The sequence below is a fragment of the Rhinatrema bivittatum genome, chromosome 5 (genome assembly GCF_901001135.1).
Source record: "Rhinatrema bivittatum chromosome 5, aRhiBiv1.1, whole genome shotgun sequence".
NCBI classification, from domain to species: Eukaryota; Metazoa; Chordata; class Amphibia; order Gymnophiona; family Rhinatrematidae; genus Rhinatrema; species Rhinatrema bivittatum.
Genome location: NC_042619.1, coordinates 238,781,546 through 238,797,928, shown reverse-complemented (window position 1 = coordinate 238,797,928; position 16,383 = coordinate 238,781,546). Strand labels below are relative to the sequence as shown.

The 16,383-nt window shown below is 43.3% G+C and overlaps 1 protein-coding gene across 7 annotated transcripts in view; it reads left to right on the top strand.

The window, feature by feature from the left end:
• SON (SON DNA binding protein) overlaps positions 1–16,383 on the top strand; it is a 236,639-nt gene that overhangs the window by 172,374 nt on the left and 47,882 nt on the right. For all 7 annotated transcript variants that reach the window (XR_003857026.1, XR_003857024.1, XR_003857027.1 and 4 more), the window contains one exon: positions 5,961–6,104. Coding sequence is in view for 3 of the 7 variants with exons in the window: in XM_029603546.1 (XP_029459406.1) it covers positions 5,961–6,104 (144 nt within the window). In the remaining 4 variants the exon portion in view is untranslated. The remainder of the gene's footprint in view (positions 1–5,960; positions 6,105–16,383) is intronic.

Sequence of the window (16,383 nt, the reverse complement as noted above, 5' to 3'; positions counted from 1 at the left end):
GCCCTTTAATGTCTTGCTCTTGTTTGGGAGTGAGCAGGAGAAAATGGCCAATTCGTGGGGTAAGTCCCCAGTTCCTCAATTACCAGAGGATAAGAAACAGGCGCTGCGATCCTTCAGCATGAGAGGTCGTACTAGGGGGTTAAGATGTTTTCGACCCTACAGAGGAATGGCTTTTCAGAGGACTCGACGTTTGGGTAGATCACAGTCCTTTCGTTCCAGGCAACCCAGACGGGGCGCAGATTAAGATCGTGGAGCACCCTGAGCCTACCATTGAAGGTGTGCCAACCCACCTCTGGGAACAGGAGATAGGAGGACGCCTCTCTCTTTTTTTTTATTGGAGGTGGGTCAAGATCACAACAGACCATAAGAACATGCCATACTGGGTCAGACCAAGGGTCCATCAAGTCCAGCATTCTGTTTCCAACAGTGGCCAATCCAGACTACAAGTACCTGGCAAGTACCAAAAACTAAGTATAGCCCGTGCTACTGATGCTAGTAATAGCAGTGGTTATTTTCTAAGACAACTTGATTAATAGCAAGTAATGGACTTCTCCTCCAAGAACTTATCCAAGCCTTTTTTAAACCCAGTTACACTAACTGCACGGGATGCTGGGCTTGATGGACCCTTGGTCTGACCCAGCGTGGCAATTTCTTATGTTCTTATGTTAACCACATCCCCTGGCAACAAATTCCAGAGTTTAATTGTGTGTTGAGTGAAAAAGAACTTTCTCCAATTAGTTTTAAATGTGCTACATGCTAACTTCATGGAGTGCCCCCCTAGTCCTTCTATTATTCAAAAGAGTAAATAACCGATTCACAATTACCTGTTCTAGACCTCTCATGATTTTAAAGACCTCTATCATAATCCCCCCCTCAGCCATCTCTTCTCCAAGCTGAACAGCTCTAACCTCTTTAGTCTTTCCTCATAGGGGAGCTGTTCCATCCCCTTTATCGTTTTGGTCACCCTTCTCTGTATCTTCTCCATCACAACTATATCTTTTTTGAGATGCGGCGACCAGAATTGTATACTGTATTCAAGGTGCTGTCTCACCATGGAGTGATACAGAAGCATTATGGCATTTTCCGTTTTATTCACCATTCCCTTTCTAATAATTTCTAACATTCTGTTTGCTTTTTTGACTGCTGCAGCACACTGAGCCGACTATTTTAAAGTATTATCCACTATGGCGCCTAGATCCCTTTCCTGGGTGGTAGCTCCGAATATGGAACCTAACATCGTGTACCTATAGCATGGGTTATTTTCCCTATATGCATCACTTTGCACTTATCTATATTAAATTTCATCTGCCATTTGGATGCCCAATTTTCCAGTCTCACAAGGTCCTCCTGCAATTTATCACAATCCGCTTGTGATTTAACTCTGAATAATTTTGTATCAACTGCATATTTGATTACCTCACTCGTCATATACCTGTCTAGATCATTTATTAATATGTTGAAAAGCACGGGTCCTAGTACAGATCCCTGAGGCACTCCACTGCCCACCCCCCTCCACTGAGAAAATTGTCCATTTAATCCTACTCTCTGTTTCCTGTCTTTTAATCAGTTTGTAATCCAAGAAAGGACATCACCGCCTATCCCATGACTTTTTACTTTTCCTAGAAGCCTCTCCTAGGAACCTTGTCAAATGCCTTCTGAAAATCCAAATACACTACATCCACTGGTTCACTTATATCTACATGTTTATTAACCTCTTTAAAAAAGTGAAGCAGATTTGTGAGGTAAGACTTGGGTAAAGCCATGCTGACTTTGTTCCATTAAACCATATCTTTCTATATGTTCTGTGATTTTGATCTTTAGAACCCTTTCCACTATTTTTCCTGGCACTGAATTCAGACTAACTGGTCTGTAGTTTCCTGGATTGCCCCGGAGCCCTTTTTAAATACTGGGGTTATATTAGCCACCCTCAAGTCTTCAGGTACAATGGATGATTTTAATGATAGGTTACAAATTTTTACTACTAGATCTGAAATTTCGTCTTTGAGTTCCTTCAGAACCCTTGGGTGTATACATCTGGTCCAGGTGATTTACTACTCTTCAGTTTGTCAATCAGACCTACCACATTTTCTAGGTTTACCGAGATTTAGTTCAGTCCATCTGAATTATTACCCATGAAAACCTTCTCTAGAACAGGTATCTCCCCAATATCCTCTTCAGTAAACACCGAAGCAAAGAAATTGTTTAATCTTTCTGTGATGGCCTTATTTTCACTAAGTGCCCCTTTAACCCCTCGATCATCTAACAGTCCAACTGACTCCCTCGCAGGCTTTCTGCTTCGGATATATTTTTAAAAGTTTTTACTGTGAGTTTTTGCCTCTACGGCCAACTTCTTTTCAAATTCTTTCTTAGCCTGTCTTATTAATTTGGGTTCTAGAAGTGATAGGAAATGGCTATGTGCTGGAGTTTCGCAATGTTCCTCAGGTCGTGTTCATGGTGTCTCCCTGCAACTCTCCGCAGAAGAGACAGGCAGTGGAGTGTACATTTTCAAGACTCCTCAGCCTGCGAGCTGTGGTTCCAGTGCCCACGTTTCAAGAAAATTCGGGCTAATATTCCATTTATTTAATTGTGCCCAAGAACTGTCATTTGCGTGTGACCAGTTTTTGCATGGAAACTTTGCACTCAGTGATAATGGCAGTATAGTCGGGGGAGTTCCTGTCATCTGTGGATCTGTCTTGAGGCATACCTGCATATTCCCATCAGACTAGAGCATCAACGATTTCTGCATTTTGCGGTTTTGGGGTGTCATCATCAGTTTCGAGCGCTACTTTTTGGTTTGGCCACTGCGCCCAGAACTTTTTTCAAGGTTATGGTGGTGGTGGTGGCGGAATTGAGAAAAGCGGAGATCCTGGTACACCCATATTTGGACAACTGACTGATTTGGGCCAAGAGTCCTGAAGAAAGCCTCTGGGCCTTGTGCAGGGTGATCTCCTTGTTGCAGGAGCTAGGTTGCTCTTGGCCAGGTTCACGACCCAATCTTCAGCCATCACAGTCACTAGACTATCTTGGTGTTCAGTTCAACATGAAACAGGGCAGGCTGTTCCTGCTGGAAGGCTGTATTCATAAGCTAGCGGTGCAGGTGAGTCAGTTGACTAACACAATAAGCCTGACAGTGTGGTCCTGTCTACAGGTGCTCAGATTGATGGCGGCAACTCTGGAGGGGGTGCTGTGGGTGAGGGCGCATATATGTCCTCTTCAGCACACTCTGCTGAGTCGTTGGAGCCCAGAGTCTCATGACTGTTCGATTCAGCTTCACCTGCCAATGGAGGTCTGCACTCAATTGCAGTTGTAGTTAAAAGCGGATCATCTAAGAAAGAGGGTTTCCCAAGATCAAAGATCACCGTACTGGCTAGTACTCACGAGAGATGTGAGCTCCCCTGGAGCTAACAGCGCAAGGACGCTGGAGTACAGAAGAGTCTCCCTGGAACATCAATTGGCTGGAAGCCCATGCGGTCTGATTGGCATGCTTGCGGTTTGACGACAGATTGTAGGGTTGAACGGTCCAGATAATGTCAGACAATGCAATGACAGTGGCGTATATCAATCGACAGGGAGGAACCTAGAAGCCAGCAAGTGTCGCAGGAAATAGCCCAACTTATGGAATGGGTGGAAGTGCATCTTCAGGAGATCTCAGCCTCACACATTGTAGGAAAAGACAACATAAGAGCCAGCTTTCTCAGCAGACAGAGTCTGGATCCAGGAGAATGGGAATTGCCAAATGAGGCATTTCAGCTAATAGTGGATTGCTAGGACCTTCCGTTTATGGACCTACTGGCGACTTCTCGCTATGAGAAAGTCCCTCACTTCTTCAGTCACAGGAGAGATACAAAGTCTTTGGACATTGATGCCCTCGTGGTGGAATGGCTGGCGGACAAGCCCCTTTGGCCCATGTTGGGCAGGATAATTGGGAAGATCAAGAGTCACAGGGGGATGGTGCACCAGAATGGCCCAGAAAACAGTGGTTTGCAGATTTGTGAAGGCTCCTGGTGGACTCTCCCCTTTGGTGTCCTGCTCAGAGGGATCTGCTATGGCAGGATCCTGTTCTTCATGAAGATCCGAATCGATTTTGTCTTATGTAGGGTCCTTGAGAGAGCTAGGTTGCTGAAACATGGATATTCTACTTGCTACGAGTGAGAAAGTTCTCCACTTCCTTAGCCTATGTGCAGGTTTGGTGAGTGTTTGAGGCTTGTTGGGAAGATCGAGGGCTTTCTCCTTGTTCAGTTAAGATCCCGCTCATTTTGGAATTTTTGCAGGATGGATTGAGTAAAGGGCTGGCCCTTAATTCCTTAAAGGTACAGGTGGCAGCTCTTGCCTGTTTCCGAAGTCAGATGAATGGTGGGCCCTTGTCGGCTCATCTGGATGTGGCCCGTTTCTTGAAAAGAGTAAAGCATCTTCATACTCCCTTACGGTTACCGGTGCCCTTGTGGGGTCTTAATCTAGTTTTGGATTTTTTAGCAGTTTTCCTTGAGGTTACTGAATTAAAAACAAAACAAAAAAACCCTATATTTCTTGTGGCAATTTCTTCTGTGTGTCCAGTATCCAAACTACAGGCCTTGTCTTGCTGGGAGCCGTTTCTACAAGTGACTCAAGGGGTGATACAGCTGCAATACTATTCCTCCTTTTTCCAAAAGTGGTCTCGGATTTTCATTTGAATCAGTCTGTTTCCCTGCCATCTCTGGACAGGGGAATAGATGCAGAGGAATATCGCCTGTTACAGCCCTTGGATGTCAAGAAGGCATATCTTGAGGTATTTAGAGGTTTCTGAACCTCTCAGGAAGACAGACCGGCTGTTTATACTCCACAGTGGGAGTAAACAGGATGAGCCGGTTTCGCTGGCTACAATTGCCTGCTGGATTAAGGAGGTAGTCACAGCAGCATATGTGGATGCTGAGCAGCCATTGCCTAGTCAGGTTAGGGCTCATTCCACTAGGATTCAGGCAGTGTCATGGGTGATAGTTGGATTGTTGTTTCCCATTGACATTTGCCGAGCTGCCATGTGGTCCTCTTTACATACCTTTTCCAGGCATTGTCGCCTGGATGTACAGGGCCTGGAGGATGCAGCCTTCACCAATGCGGTTTTGACTGGACCGGGGGGTAGCCTCCCGCCTTGTTTGCGAGGAGCTTTGATTCATCCCATCATGGTTTTGGATTCACCTGTCCATATACTAAGAAAGGAGAAATTACTACTTACCTGATAATTTCCTTTTCTTTAATAAGGACAGTTGAATCCACCTTCCCACCCTTGGCTGCTGGATGGTTGTGCCATTGTCATCCTGCATGGCTGTGTGTTCCGGGGGGTACTGATAAGTGTCAATCCAGTCCCTAGACTAGTGTTACTACACTCCTTGTCTGAGATTAGTGTTTTCCTGTTGGCTGAGTGCTGGAATGGTTATCTGTTAATAATCAAGTTTTGTTAGTTTGTCCACAGTTGGCTTTTACAGAGAATACTGGCAGGCTGATGTCACTGCAGGGGTTTATATACTATCATGTCAGCTTTGCTCCGTCTCCATCTGCTGGTAAAGGTGCATAACCTACTGGTTTTGGATTCACCTGTCCTTATTAAAGAAAAGGAAATTATCAGGTAAATAGTAATTTCTCCATCCATGCCAATGTAGTTTCCTGATTCTTGGAACAACTTGTCACCATCATTGGAATTCCCTCTTATGCATTTGAAGACTTCTATAAAGTTACCATTTAGCCTTTGTTTTCCATGCGAAATAAACCCAATGCCTTAAACTTATTCTAAGTCAGATTATCTTGATGTGTAATCATTTTTGCTCTGGGCTTTCTCCAAATTCGTTATGGGTGGTGTTTTGCAGTAGATCCAAGCATTCTACAGACCATCACTTTGGTAGTGTAATAACTACTCTGGGAAGCTGAGTTTAGATATTTTGATTTTCTTGCAAATTGTAAATAGTGTTCCTTTTCTTTGTTTTTCTAAGAAATGTAAACAGATTGCTCAAAGCAAGGATGATGAGATTGTGAATAAGCCTCACGTTTCTGATGATGAGGAGGAGGAAGAGCATCTTTTCATTAATCATCCCTTCAAAGTCAATGAACCAAAATCCATTTCTTTCAGCTTAAGTGTAAGTATGAGGCTTTTCCAGGCTATGCTTTTGGTTTCTTTTAATTGTAGTTGTCTATAGGTTTATAGCTTGTTTTAAGTTATGCAAAGATATATAGAGCACTGTCCCTACCACCATCAGGGGTTAAAACCTTGGCCACTTGAGGGTCCCAGCAGGCACTGCACCTGCGCAAGTGCATCTGCTGGTAACCTTCCACCCAGTTAGGCTTCCGCTTGTATCTGAGCCAAGTACCCTGCCCACAAGCTACTCCCTGAGGGTTTCTGGGGACATTGTGACCTCACAACAGTCTGAGGTCACAGGATTCTGAGGCATTCACAGATCATTTACTAGAAATATTGGGATCCTATAGCACTCACTCACTTGGGTCACTAATCACTGTATTGCAACATACATGGGAAAGGAAAGAGGATTTTCACTGTAACACTAACTGATATATTTAAATCAGTTTGTCTGCAGAGTTGAGTGCTGCAATTTTCACAGTTAGATCTGACGATTTTAGTAATCTCCCAACTACTACCTGGTTATTTATTAGGCTGATATGAAAGACAATTAGAAATCATGTTACATTTCTTGTCAGCACCCAGCTGTAAATTCCCCTGCTGAAAGAATAACATTCTCCTCTCAGCTATAACCAACTGTGTCTCAACCAGTTTTGTCTGTCCTAGAAGCTGAAACAGAAACACTGAGACTCACAGCAGCAGCAGCAGCTGGTTCTGACTCTGGGATTAACTCTGTCAGCTCCAGCTGCTGGTGACTATGGGACACTATATTGTTATGCTGCCACCTCCTGTCCAGCTCAAATTGTCAGAAGTTCTCAAAGGGAGTTTTACATAGTAACAAGCAGGCCAATACAGAGCGATGCGCTCGGCTGCGCTTTTTAAATGTACTTTTATTACCCCTTATATACTGTAAATGGTAATAGCACGTGGAAAACGCGTGGCCAACCTACCCCCCCCCAAAAAAAAAATTAACAGCGCTCATCACTTGCAAATTAGTTATTTGCCCAAGGGCAGGCATTAACTTTGAAAGCACCAGGATAAGTGTACAGAAAAGCAGAAAAAAAAGGTTGACTTAATATCATAGCGATATTAAGTCGGAGGCACGAAAAAAAATCTGCCCGCTGGTCAACAGGTTTGAAAACAGACACTCAGTTTTACAGGCGTCTGTTTTCCAAACCCATGGCTGTCCGCAGGTTAGAAAACAGACGCCGATAAAATTAAGCATCTGTTGTCAGGCCCTCTGATAGCCACCACTTCCTCTAATAAGGAGGCGCTAGGGACTCACTAGTTCCCTAGCGCCTCCTTATTAGCACGCGGCCTCATTTGAATACAAAACCGCACGCCCAGGAGAGCTGCCTGGGCCATCGGGAGAGCGGGCTCTCAACTCAGAGCGCCGGCTCTCCTGCACCTCTTATTGCATCGTCCTGAAAGTATGTGATGGCAGAAAAAGACCCAACTGTTCTATCCAGTCTGCCATTAATAGTTAAAACTCCTGTTTTGCCACAATAGTGTAATAACACATTACTTCCAGATAAACTGTTTGGTTTCTGTAATTTTGTGGGTAAACATAGGTTATTAATTATTTTTAAAAAATCCTGAAATGCAAATTAGTGTATATGATGACTGGAGCCATTTATTAAAGTATTTGGTTATTGTAGCAAAAAGTGTATAAATCAAACTAAATGAAGAGTAGGACACTGGGCCACATGGAACATAATTATCTGTGGTATTTTGTATAAAACAGGAACCATTGGGACTTGCTTTAGGTGGAGTGTCAAAAAAAACAATCCCAAATTCAGTAGCCTGGTATGGTTAGTTATGGTGTTGGGTAAATGATATTAGTTGGATAATGTATTCCTGACACACCTGAAAAGTGACCATGTTAAATGTCAGCATGATACAATGATGAGTAAGAGGGTGAGAGATAGTGCCAAGATTTACATTAGTGATCAGAGGATAGTTATTTGATCTCATTACTCTAAACTAAACCACTACAGGGCTGTGGTTGATGGTTGAGTGTAAATGTGGGAAATCTTGGGCAAGTTGTCATCTCTGTTCACTTGTGTGATGGCTAATAAAGTCCTGGACTTATTTTTGTACACTGTTTCAAGGGTAAAAGTAATAACAAATGTTTAGTTAAAGATACAATTTAATTAGAGAACAAACAAGTTCTGAAACAAATATGATTTTTTTTTTTAGAATAAATGAATATGAAATATGTGCAGTTGCGTGCAATTGTTATGGAGCATGATTTTCTCCGTGGACAAGCAGGACAAATCCATCCACACAAGTGAATGATGTCATCTGACAGTACCAACATGGAAGCTTCTCTCTTCCAGCTTAGCAAAACTTAGTCTTTCTGACCATGCTCAGGAATTTCTGTGCAGCTGCCTACTTGGAATTTTTTCATCCACCAAAGCAAATGGAAATATTGCTCTCTCTCTTCAGCTGCTTTTGCCTCACTTATATTTTTTGTTCTCATTTCAGTTCTCATTTATTCTTTTGAACCTCCAGAATTATTAGTTTAGTATTCTAGATTTTCTTGATTCTTTCCTTACATTGGACATAAGATCTTGCTCAGGTAAATGCTTTCAAATTGAGTTCCAACTGTCATCATAAGATATCTAGCCAGGACCTCCGTGACTTGTGACTTTGATGTTTGGGGCCTTCACATGATATGTCTGCCTGCTCAGCATGTGGAAGAATGTCCCTACAAGTTCAAATTAACAGTGAGCTCAAGGTGAAATATTTTTCATCCCCATAGGATAAGGAGAAAGGTGGTTCTTCAGATAGACCAGTACCTAACTCAAAAAGGTCAGGGTCCTCTATAAATCATGCTTAAGGCATCCAGAAAAAGGTCTCAGGTGCCATACTCTTCCAAAGACTGAAGGAGCCAGTCTTCGAAATCAAAAGCCGCAGACCCAAAGAGCCTTCAGATGTTGGCACCATCAACCTTAGTGCAGATATCATTGGTGCTGATGCACCACTTCAGAGCCATAAATCATATCAATCAATTTTAATACCAGAGTCTTACATTTCATATACAGTACACTGTTCAGTCCCTGCTGAATATCATTTTTTGTTCTGAGAATGTGGATGGATTTTATCCTTTCTTACATGAAGCATTTCCCTACAACTCCTTCTTATAAGAATCTAATATTGATTATCGCAGATTCTGAAAATGACTGTCCTCTTATGGATCTCATTCTTATATCGATTGCAGGCTCCATAGATTTTCCATCTAATCTAATCTATCTCTGGAAACAGAGGACTGCAACACCACCAGATGACAAGACATATCCTGCTTTTATTCAAAAGATGGCCGCTGCAATTTCTTTTAATTTAGAAAATGAAAAAACTGTCAATGAAGAGTTTCCTGGAGTGTTGAAGTTCATTCAGCCTCAAAAGCAGTCTATGGCTATTCCAATGCATAAAAGTCTTCAGGATGTCCAACTTAAAATCTGGCAGGAACCCTTAAAAATCGCACCAGTGGACTTCAGGTATAAAGTCCAACAGTGTTCAGGAGACGAGAACACAGGTTCTTCCTGATGAAAGTGTTTTTTTAGCACCCCCTGGGGAGAGATACCAAGCAGTTAGACACAGCTGGCAAAAAAGTCTTTCAATCAGCGATGGCTCAAGTAAGAATCTCTGCTTACTAATTCCAAATGGTGTAATATTTATATAACACATTGTAGAATATCGAACAAACCACAGAGTCTCTGAGCCCAGGGATTCAATAAAAATTTTCTTTGCACATTTCAGATGCCAGAGGTATGCTTAAAGCATTTGGTGAAATCTATTTTCGATATCTTTAACACCTCTTTGAGATATTCTGCAATAACAATAGATTCAAGAAGACTAGTTAGTATGGCTTAAAGTGTTAGGATTGCATGAGGATGTCCAAGATAAAGTAGCAAATGCTTCCTGTATAGGAAATAAACCTATTTGGAGATAAAGTAAAAGAAGCTCTTGACATCAGCAACTGTAGAAACCTCTTCACAAAAGAGATAGCAGCAGCCTTACAAAAGACAGTAATACTACTCTTGGAAAATATATCCACCTTGTACATGTTATAGGCAATGGTCACAGGCACCTCAACAACAGCAGCAGACTAGGCCTTCTTCAAAAGACAGAACAGAATAGCAAACAGTCTGTTCAAAATCAGTGCCCTAGTTTTGACTACAAGACTTCAGCAACTGCTCTTTCTCTCCAATTGCTTCCACTTATGGGGAAGACTAGTACATTATATCAACCAGTGGTCAAACATCACAATAGACCCTTGGGTTTTAAATTTTGTTTGGGAAGGTTGTCTAAATTTTCTTCATCTACTACCAACCAACTCAGCAAGCTGTCCTCTGTAATCCCTAGAGCAATTACAAATACTAAAACAAGTGTTATGTCTCAGGGTCTGGCTGGATGTAGTGGCGCAGGACTACAGGGCAAGACTAGGGCTGGTCTTCCGCCTAACCAGCCCCTTTCCCCACTGGTTGAGTTATGGGTTCTGGGGGCCAGCAGGTCTCTGAGGTGGCAGTACATCATGGTGAGTTGGGAGCAAGGCTTGGACAGGCTGTATGGTGGGAGCAAGGCTTGGACAGGCTGGTAAGGCAGGGGCAAGGCTTGGACAGGAACAGAGTGCAGGTGAGTCCATGGTGAGACAGCACCTTGAATACTGCACACAATTCTGGTCGCCGCATCTAAAAAAAGATATAGTTGCGATGGAGAAGGTACAGAGAAGGGCAACCAAAATGATAAAGGGGATGGAACAGCTTCCCTTTGAGGAAAGGCTGAAGAGGTTAGGGCTGTTCAGCTTGGAGAAGAGATGGCTGAGGGGGGATATGATAGAGGTCTTTAAGATCATGAGAGGTCTTGAACGAGTAGATGTGAATCTGTTATTTACACTTTCGGATAATAGACTAGGGGGCATTCCATGAAGTTAGAAAGTAGCACATTTAAGACTAATCGGAGAAAATTCTTTTTCACTCAACGCACAATTACGCTCTGGAATTTGTTGCCAGAGGATGTGATTAGTGCAGTTAGTGTAGCTAGGTTCAAAAAAGGTTTGGAGAAGTTCTTGGAGGAGAAGTCCATTAACTGCTATTAATCAAGTTTACTTAGGGAATAGCCACTGCTATTAATTGCATCAGTAGCATGGGATCTTCTTGGTGTTTGGGTAATTGCCAGGTTCTTGTGGCCTGGTTTGGCCTCTGTTGGAAACAGGATGCTGGTCTTGATGGACCCTTGGTCTGACCCAGCATGGCAATTTCTTATGTTCTTATGTAAAGGCTGGAGCAAGGCTTGGACAGGAACAGAGTACAGGTAAGGGCTGAAAGTGAGGCTTGAGTATAGGCGACGACTGGAGCTAGACTAAGACAGGACAGGGCGAGACAAGGACAGCAAGGAACATGGAACATAAAGGCCCGAAGGCAGCGTTAGGCAGGGAAGGCACCAAACGCAAGACAATAGAAAGGCCTTGATAGGCCAGAAGGCAAGGCAAGGAGTAAGTAGGCCGCAAGGCAAGGTGCAAGAACACCATATGCCATAAGACAAAGTAAGGAGCAAGAAGGCCCGGAGGTCACAAGGCAACAATGGCTAGGGGAAGGATGCAAGGGCAACTCTATGCAAAAACGAGGAGGGTTTGTCAAGGCTGGAGAATGTAGGACTGAGGCTTGGGTATAGTGCGGGCAAGGAGGAGGAGCTTAGCAAGGCTGGAAACATGGTTCGCTGAGGACTCATGCAGGCTAGGAGGCTGCACCACAGGCTGAGTTTGAGCTGTGAGGAGCTAATTGGGATAGCACTAAACAGAGCTCCGAGGAGACCTCTGCTGGTGGGGAGGCATCATAGTTTGGGTACGATGAGGCTGTGGAGCAGGTGAAATCATAACAGTACCCCCACTCTTTAAGACCCCCTCCTCCTGGATTCCATTTTCCTAGCTGGGTAGGCAAGGCAAAGCTTGGCTGGGAGGCTGTCAGGACAGGTGCCCCCTGCTGGTTGGATTGGCTGTGAGCAGGCACTCCCTGCTGGGCTGACTTTGTCTTGGCAAGAACTCTCTGTTGGGCTGATTGGATCAGAGCTGGAGCTCTCTCTGAGGCTGACTTCGTCTGAACAGTCACCCTCTATTGGATGGTCCAGGACTCAGGGTGCCCGAAAAGCAGGACCACTGGCACAGAATGACTGGAGAGTAAGGCCACTGGCTCAGGATCCTGGAAAGACTGGACCACCGGCCCGGTGAGTGGAGAGTGAATCCACTGGCATAGGGTGACTGGAGAATAAGACCACTCGCTCAGGATCCTGGGAAATCTGTTCCACCAGCACAGAGTGAGTGGAAGGTAGGTCCCTCGGCACAGTGTTTCCTCGAGGTTGGGAGACAAGACCCACAGCGCTGCCTCCTGGATGCTGGATTCCCAGTATTTCCTCCTGGATGCTGGGTGATTGGAACAGCGCCTTCCTGGCAGTGGACTGTTGGGACAGTGTCCCTATGGCGCAGACTGGCTGAGATAGACTGCCCCTTCTGGAGTGGGTCAGCAGGAGTGGAACCTCTCATAAGAGGATTTCTCCCGGAGTGGAATGGACAGAGTGGACTTCTCCAGAAGCTGAGGCAGGGCTGCGACCGGCAGAAGTTCAGGTGGAATTACTATTCCCTCTGCCTGGGAAGATAATGGAAAATGTGCAGAAGGCATTGAAAAGGTTTCACCTGGCAAGAGGACTGAACGGAAGCACAAGACTTCTCTAAAGGCAGAACTACAGTTGTGGTGGGAACAGCAGCCTGGAGTGGCTTCTGTGTAACAGGATTGGAGTCAGTTGCTGAGCCTTGTATACTCGGGAAAGGTCCAGAGAAGGCTGGCATAGAGTATGTACTCCCTGCTTTCCTAAGAGTCAGAGTTGATCTTGTTAGCAGTTTATTATCTGCACATGAAGATTGCTGGGTTCTCAGGACTGAATCAACCAGTTCTTTCTGTTTCAAAACTTCTACTGTTTGAGACCGGGGTAGGAAAACTGAAGTAGTATTACAAACAAATAGAATTTGTTTTTGCAGGTGAGGAGCTTGGCTTAATTTGGCAGGTTGCCTTGACTGTGCTGTTTAAATCAGTTTGGCAAGCTGTGGTTTTCAAAGAACCAGTGTATGCTGTGGATTTGAAAGACTCTTGGCTTCGCTCCACCTTAACAGCTTGTGTGGAAACAGAATTTAGTTTTGTAGGTAAGAAACTTGATTTAACTTGGCCAGTTGTAGTTGCATTAGTTGTGCTTCTCAGAAAGGCTGTGCTAAATGTTTGTTGTGAGGTAGCTTTCATGCTGTGAATGGCAGAAATGTGCATCATAGAAACAGATTTTAACTTCCTTTGGCTATTTTTAGTTATGCCTGGATATGCTGGGGGTTCTAGATAATCAGGGCTGAATTTGGAAGCAGGCTGTACCTTTATAGGTAAAGAAGTAATGTTTTCTTGGCAATTTAAGTCTGCAGTAGTGGGATTTTTTAAAATTTATGCATTGTATAAATTATAACAAAAATATAATGTATACTAGATAAGTATGAGAAAAAAAATAAAAGTGCGAAGCTATAAGTATGAGAAAAAAAATAAAAGTGCGAAGCTTGCTGGGCAGACTAGATGGGCCGTTTGGTCTTCTTCTGCCGTCATTTCTATGTTTTTATGTTTCTATAAAGAAATACTGTTAATACACCAAATGAATAAATCATCATATCATGTAACAAATCATATCCGTTTTTCCTTTAAGGTAATTTCAGGAGATACAGAGTATACATGAGCGATAAGACAAAACTTAACTTTCCACAGAGAAGGGAGCTGCATTACGCCACCCCACCCTGACTAGCAATCAGAGATAACGGCAAACTCTACTACTTTCTCTTAACCTATTTCTGCGTTGGGGGGATGGGATTCTAGGAAAGCCTGTAGAGAAGATGTTTCATAGAAAACATATTTATGTTCCATATGCCATATTTCACATCTACATGGAAATCTCAACATGAATCTGGCACCTCTAGCAAGAACATCTGATTTTAATCTAAGGAATTCCTTCCTTCTGATCTGTGTTGCCCTTGCAGGTCAGGGTATATCCAAATCAATTGCCCATGAAACTTCTCCAATCGATGTTTCAGAAATAAACGTAACACAGTATCTCTCTCAGTAGGAAGTAAAAATGAAACAAATAATGATGCTCTATCAGATATTTCAGTATTAATCGTAGTTTCCAATATTTCAGAAACATTCATGGATACCTCTAATTGTACATTCCCCCCTTGACTTCCTAAAGATGTTTTTTGGGGAAAATAATACTCTTTCGCTATGGCAGGAATAGACTGATCTGGTATTTTCAAAATAAATTGTAAATATTCCTTAAGCATTTCCTAGCTGATATTAATTTCTGATAAGGGAAATTTATAATCCTTAAATTGGAGTATTTTAAAGTATTCTCCATATATTACAATTTCTTAGAATTCGATAACTCTGTCTTAACTAGGTTTTTCTGGATATTCTCAACTTTTTCCATTCTTTCATCATTTATACCCCATTTATTATTACTCTGAACCACAAAATTTCCAGATCCTGTACTCTTTGTTGAGAATTTAAATTGGTTTTAGTCAAGTTTATGATTGCCTTTTCTAAGGATTTAATAGCTTGCCATAAGGTATCCATGGTAATTTCTGCTCCTTTGTTATTTACAATTATTTCTATCTCAGGCCTTACTTCCCCCACTCTCCCCGCAGCTTGGTCTCCTCCCCCCTGTTGTCCAAGTGGAAAATCTTGATCTCGAGGACCCTCTCCTATCGATAGGGGATCCTCAAATGTATTTAGAAGAGTAAATGGTGGGGAAGGCGTGTTAGGAGCCCCGGGGCTCAATGAGATGGCATCAGTCTATGGTGTAGGTTCTCGCTCTGAGCCTACAACCAAAGTGGCCTTGTCCTCCAGTGCCTTGTCTGCTGCTGCCATGAAGAAAGAGGATATCTGAGGCTGAGTTGACAAAGGTAAGGGGGATGACGATATTGCCTCCCTTATCCGAGCCTTTCTTTTGGTATGTGGCATAATATGTATAGGAAATCAGTCAAATAGTAACCAAACAGAGTCCTCTTTCTTGATCCTGTTCACATATATCAATCTGAATTCTCCTGAAGTTGGGGGGTATTAGAGAAGTTAAAAAGTACTTATTTACTTACTCAAATTTGAAGAAAAACCTTCCAATTATTTAATCTTCACGAACTGACAAAGAAGTCCAAGAAAGCTGCAGGGAGGGCTGGTTTTATATCTTACCGGTCCCTCCCAGATGATGTCAAGGGCACCGCCTACCTTGGGGCCGGGATTCCTCCTCACCCTCGTTCGGGGGAAGCGGCAGAACAGCAGGTAATTAAGTCCAGCAAGCAGGTAATAGGTATTCACTCGGCAATATTCTCTCTCCTTTTTTTTTTTTTTTTTTTTAAGAAGGCTGTACTGGGTGTTGCAATAGATTTTTTTTCTCCTGATGCTGGGTTTAATTGTCTTTGGATAAATTTGCCTGTGCCTGAACGTGCTGTGCTCTCCAAGGAAGCTAGTTTGGTTGCAAAACAAATTGGGCAAGCTCAGTCTGGAGGTATATAACCAGGAAGGCACTGACATTCCCACCAGGTTGGGTTAAGAGAACCATACCCCATACAATCTAGAAAGGTAGGAGAGTTTTTTGCTGGGCATTTGCTGCACTTCCAATAAGCTGGGCTTTGAGGTACAATCGTATCAGGCAGTGGGATCCTTAGCTTGGAGGTCTGGTTGCTGCAGATGTTTATGGATCAGCATTGGTGGAGCAGTATTCTACACAGTTCCACGATTCAAAATTAGGAAAATGACAAGTAATGCACTCCAGATAGTTTGAAGGATTCCAAATTCAGCAGGCAGTACAGACAAAATGAGGTTTCCCTGTACGTACCAGGATCATTCCAGACGGGTGGTTATGTCCCCCGTCCAGCAGATGGAGTCAGAACAAAAACTCTCAGGGGAGGTCCTATATGACCACACCTCCCCTGGCTCAACTCTCAGTATCGTTCTGACTCCAGCAGATGTGAGCAGGGGACACTGAGGTCCCCAGCATTTTAGCTTAGGTTTTCTAGGCTTACTTGTAGAGGGATCAAGTATAGGATATTAATTCATAGAGACAGTGAGGGATCTGCATTCCTTGGTAGTCTGTGCCTTGCTGACAGACTGTCTCATTTTCTCACTGTTTTCCTTTCTTTCCTCCATCTCCCTTTTTGGCATCGGGCCTGGGGGTAAGTGTTTTTTGTTTCTTATTTTAAGGTTTTT